The sequence below is a fragment of the Lactuca virosa genome, chromosome 9 (genome assembly GCF_052849685.1).
Source record: "Lactuca virosa cultivar CGN04683 chromosome 9, Lactuca_virosa_CGN04683_v6, whole genome shotgun sequence".
In the NCBI taxonomy this organism is placed as follows: domain Eukaryota; kingdom Viridiplantae; phylum Streptophyta; class Magnoliopsida; order Asterales; family Asteraceae; genus Lactuca; species Lactuca virosa.
The window spans coordinates 91,379,929-91,383,811 of record NC_136434.1 but is presented as its reverse complement, the minus strand read 5'-3'; the positions used below and the strand labels follow the sequence as shown (position 1 = coordinate 91,383,811).

Here is a 3,883-nt window from a genome sequence, read left to right as displayed (position 1 = left end):
CTTGCAAATATAGTTTGTAATATGGACCCGATCTTACAACAATGAACAAAGCTCGTAACAAAATGAACATTGCAATAAACCTTAGATATTATGGACCAAACAAGTTATTTTGTCTTAAAATTACTAGAGATGGGATCATGGGAATATGGATGGGTAATGCCAAATGTGGCTTTAAAAATTAAAACTTAAAGTAATGAAGACTTTTTGGTACGGATCAAAATATGTCGGCTTGTTTGACCCATGGTAAAATCATTATTGTCATTTTTGTCAAAATTTATAGAATGTATATATGTTAAATATGATAACCGACATAAAAAAGCAGAAAGATGAACATAATCCACACTAAATGATCTTTTTGATATTTTGTAACTCTGTTTATAAAAATGTCAACCCAAATGAAAAAAGAAAAAGAAAAAGAAAGACATGCACAAAAAAATAAGCCAGTAAATCACGAGGAGCAATGTAAGCCGGTAATACCGTACAAAAACACAAATCTCTCCTTTGAAAAGTTAGTGGATTGAAAATTGAAATTAATAAATAGAAGCTCAAAATGCAAACTTGTACAAACATGGGAGTCCAATATGCAAAAATATCATTCTTGTACCACTGATTACTGATTCCTCTACTTTTGTCCGAAATCGGCTACACCCGGTAACCTGTATTCTTTTTGAAGATCTTTATTGAGCCGTTGCGACAAATTCGGGAACAAGTCAACCGGCTTGTCCGGTCACTCTTCGTAAAAGTCTTCTTCATTCTCCCGGTTCTCTGCCCCTTCCTCGCACTTCTGTTCTCTTCCACTTCACCGATCACAGATCGTTTCTCACTTCTCGCTCTAGGTATCTCCTTCTTCAGATCTGTTCTTCAATTTTTTATTTTGTGAATTTGAGTTTAATTGTCTTTTGAATCGAACAATTTGCGAGTAGTTACTGTATTATTCACTTCGAAGCTGGTGAATTGCTCCGTTTTTTGTTTGATTTTTGCTGTTTTTGTTATCGTTCGTTGTTTCTGTTTGTGATATTTTCATTTAAATGTTTTTCAAATCGAACAATTTGTGCTTAATTATTGTATTAATCGCTTCGAAGTTTGTGAATTTCTCCGCTTTTGGTCCGATATCTGTTGATTTTCCTTGTTCTGTCTTGTTGTTTATGTTTCAGTTTTTTTGAACTTCAGATTTTGAATTTCATATTTTCTTTCCTCCAACGAATTGAATTAGGGTTTCTGTAGCTATTTTCTAGAAGCGATTCGATTTGTTTTTTATGAGAGAGGTTGATACCCTTCTTGTTATCTTTTAGTGCTTTGACTTATGCTTATTCCTTCTTCAATTTGCTTTGGAATAACATAACGCAAGTGCATAATTTCCATCTCATTATGCTTCAGGTCCATCAGATCAAATGTTATTTTAGAAATTTGACTAATAATGAGACATTTTTTCTTTCAAGTGGACTAATGCAATGTCAATTATCAAATTTATAATCTCAAATCACTTTCCTAACATACATCTTTCTCAAAATTTTGTTTATAAACTCTTTGATGCTTTATAGATATGAAGGGTGCCAAGGGCAAAGGGGCAGCAAAGAGGGACACCTTGAAGCCTGTTGATGACAAGTTAAGATCACTCTTAATTTCATGCTCAAATTATTGTTCTAAAGCAAAAAGCCAACATGTTTTTCTATGAAGTTAATTTCCCAAATACCTAATTATCTTGATAATTGATGTACTCTTTTCAATCTTTCAGAAAAGTAGGGAAGAGAAAGGCACCTCCTGCTAAGGCTGTTGGCAAAAGCAAAGCTAAGACTGGGAAAGCAGCTAAAGATCCCAACAAGCCAAAGAGACCTCCAAGTGCTTTCTTTGTCTTCCTGTATGTGTATTCATTAAAAAAAAAAGAAAAAAAAAACATCTTTTTAGTGTTTGAAATGAACTTTACACTTTATATTCCTACTGATATTGATCATATAACATTTACAGTGAGGAATTCCGAAAGACATTCAAGAAAGAAAACCCTGATGTGAAAGCTGTTTCAGCTGTAAGTACTACACAATCCTTGTTACATTATCTTGCTGTTTGTTTTTTTACTTTTTACTTTTTTTATTTTTCCATTTTATTTATCTTTCTGTTTATACAGGTTGGGAAAGCTGGGGGAGAGAAGTGGAAATCCCTTACTGCAGCTGTAAGTTTTTGTCTTTGTGGAAAATAACTTTTTTACAGTATAAATTTTACACAAATAATTAAATGGAACTTAGTTATTTTTTACTCTTATCAGGAAAAAGCACCATATGAGGCCAAAGCTGCAAAAAGGAAGATTGATTATGAGAAACTAATGACTGCATACAACAAGAAACAGGTAATATTTTCATGTTAATTAATAACAAATTAACAACAAACATCATGACTTGTTTATTTACAAAGATTTACGTATAACTCAACAGGATAGCATTGCTGATGATGATGAAGAATCTGAAAAGTCAAAGTCTGAAGTAGATGAGGAAAGTGGACAGGTATTTTTAATGTTTTTTTGGTAAAATAGACAATTGACTACAATAAACAAATCAAAGAAAGTAAGTATTGGTTTTTAATTTTTGCATTGTAATAATTACAGGAAGGTGGTGATGATGATGGAGATGATGAGGATGATGATGAAGATGATGATTGAGATCAATGCTTTTTTTTTCAGCAAAATCTGTCTGAATTCATTTTCAGACCAAACAAATATTTGCTGGAAATTTGCATGTTCATGTTCATAGATTATGGTCTGGTCTTATCTATGTGTACTTTGCGTTTTACACTTGAGTTCTTGCAGAGTGTTTAGCTTAGATTTTATTAATGATCTTTTACTTTATGTACTTTATCTATGATTTCTCTTTTATTTTGAATTGAGTGTTGATTTTACGTTGTTGTTAAGTGAGTTTCCTTTCAAACCTTTGTACGTAAACTAATTATTATGCTTTATGATTTATGAAACAAAAAAGAAAATGTTTGTCTTTTTGAAAGTATGACTGTTTATTAAAACTTCACATGTAAATTGAAAACGAGTTCATGGTGGAAGTGTCTCTAGTGGGGTATTTTGTATTGAAGTCCATGATAAACCATGCATGAAAGAAGTGATTATAACACAATCTACTTAAGACATCAATGAATTTGATTATCAACTAATCCTATTTCAACCCTCTTTCCCATACTCTACTATTTTGAAAAGTTTTCTAAAATATATAAATACACACACCTGACCCCAACCCACCTACACTAAAATATATAAATAAACACACCTCATCCCAACCCACCTACACCTTGTTGGATTAATCGGTTAATAGGAAACTATCCTTATTACAGGATTTGCTTATATATCTAGTTTAAATAAGGTATTTTACGAACACTTGATATAGACATTGTTTTTAGTTTTGGTATTGGAATAGGATTTTTTTAGTATAAACTAGTTTATAATCCGTAGGAACCACGATTACAAAATTAATTAAACTTTATAGTAAAAAATTAAAATTATTAATCAATTATTTTACATAAATTATTTTAAATAATATATTAATTAAAAAATATTTGTTAATTATATAAAGTTATAATCGTTGATTTAAATAAACACGTGAAACTATATCACCTTATAACTTGTATTAATTTTATTTTAATTTTTATTCTAATGTTATTAATTTAATGTAATTAGAGTGATTTTGAAATTTGAAATTTGAAATGGAGAATCAATAGGTTGGCAAGTGGCGTGCATTAATTAGGAGGTCTAATAGGTGACACATAACAAAAGAAGAATAAAATATGCATTAATTAGGAGGCCTAATAGGATGACATATGACAAAAAGAGAATAAAACTATTTTTTTATTAGAATAGAGAGATATGTCTAGCTCCAGTTTTGTTTAATTC

At 30.6% G+C, this 3,883-nt stretch overlaps 1 protein-coding gene across 1 annotated transcript; it reads left to right on the top strand.

Annotated features, from left to right (window-relative positions):
- The first annotated feature begins 677 nt into the window (after positions 1–677).
- LOC145137802 (high mobility group B protein 2-like) lies at positions 678–2,886 on the top strand. The gene is made up of 8 exons (XM_079071934.1): positions 678–836; positions 1,542–1,605; positions 1,736–1,858; positions 1,966–2,023; positions 2,123–2,167; positions 2,261–2,341; positions 2,427–2,495; positions 2,597–2,886. Exons 2-8 carry the CDS (start codon positions 1,544–1,546, stop codon positions 2,648–2,650), a joined length of 492 nt encoding a protein of 163 aa, XP_078928060.1. The 5' UTR covers positions 678–836; positions 1,542–1,543; the 3' UTR covers positions 2,651–2,886.
- The last annotated feature ends 997 nt before the right edge of the window (positions 2,887–3,883 follow it).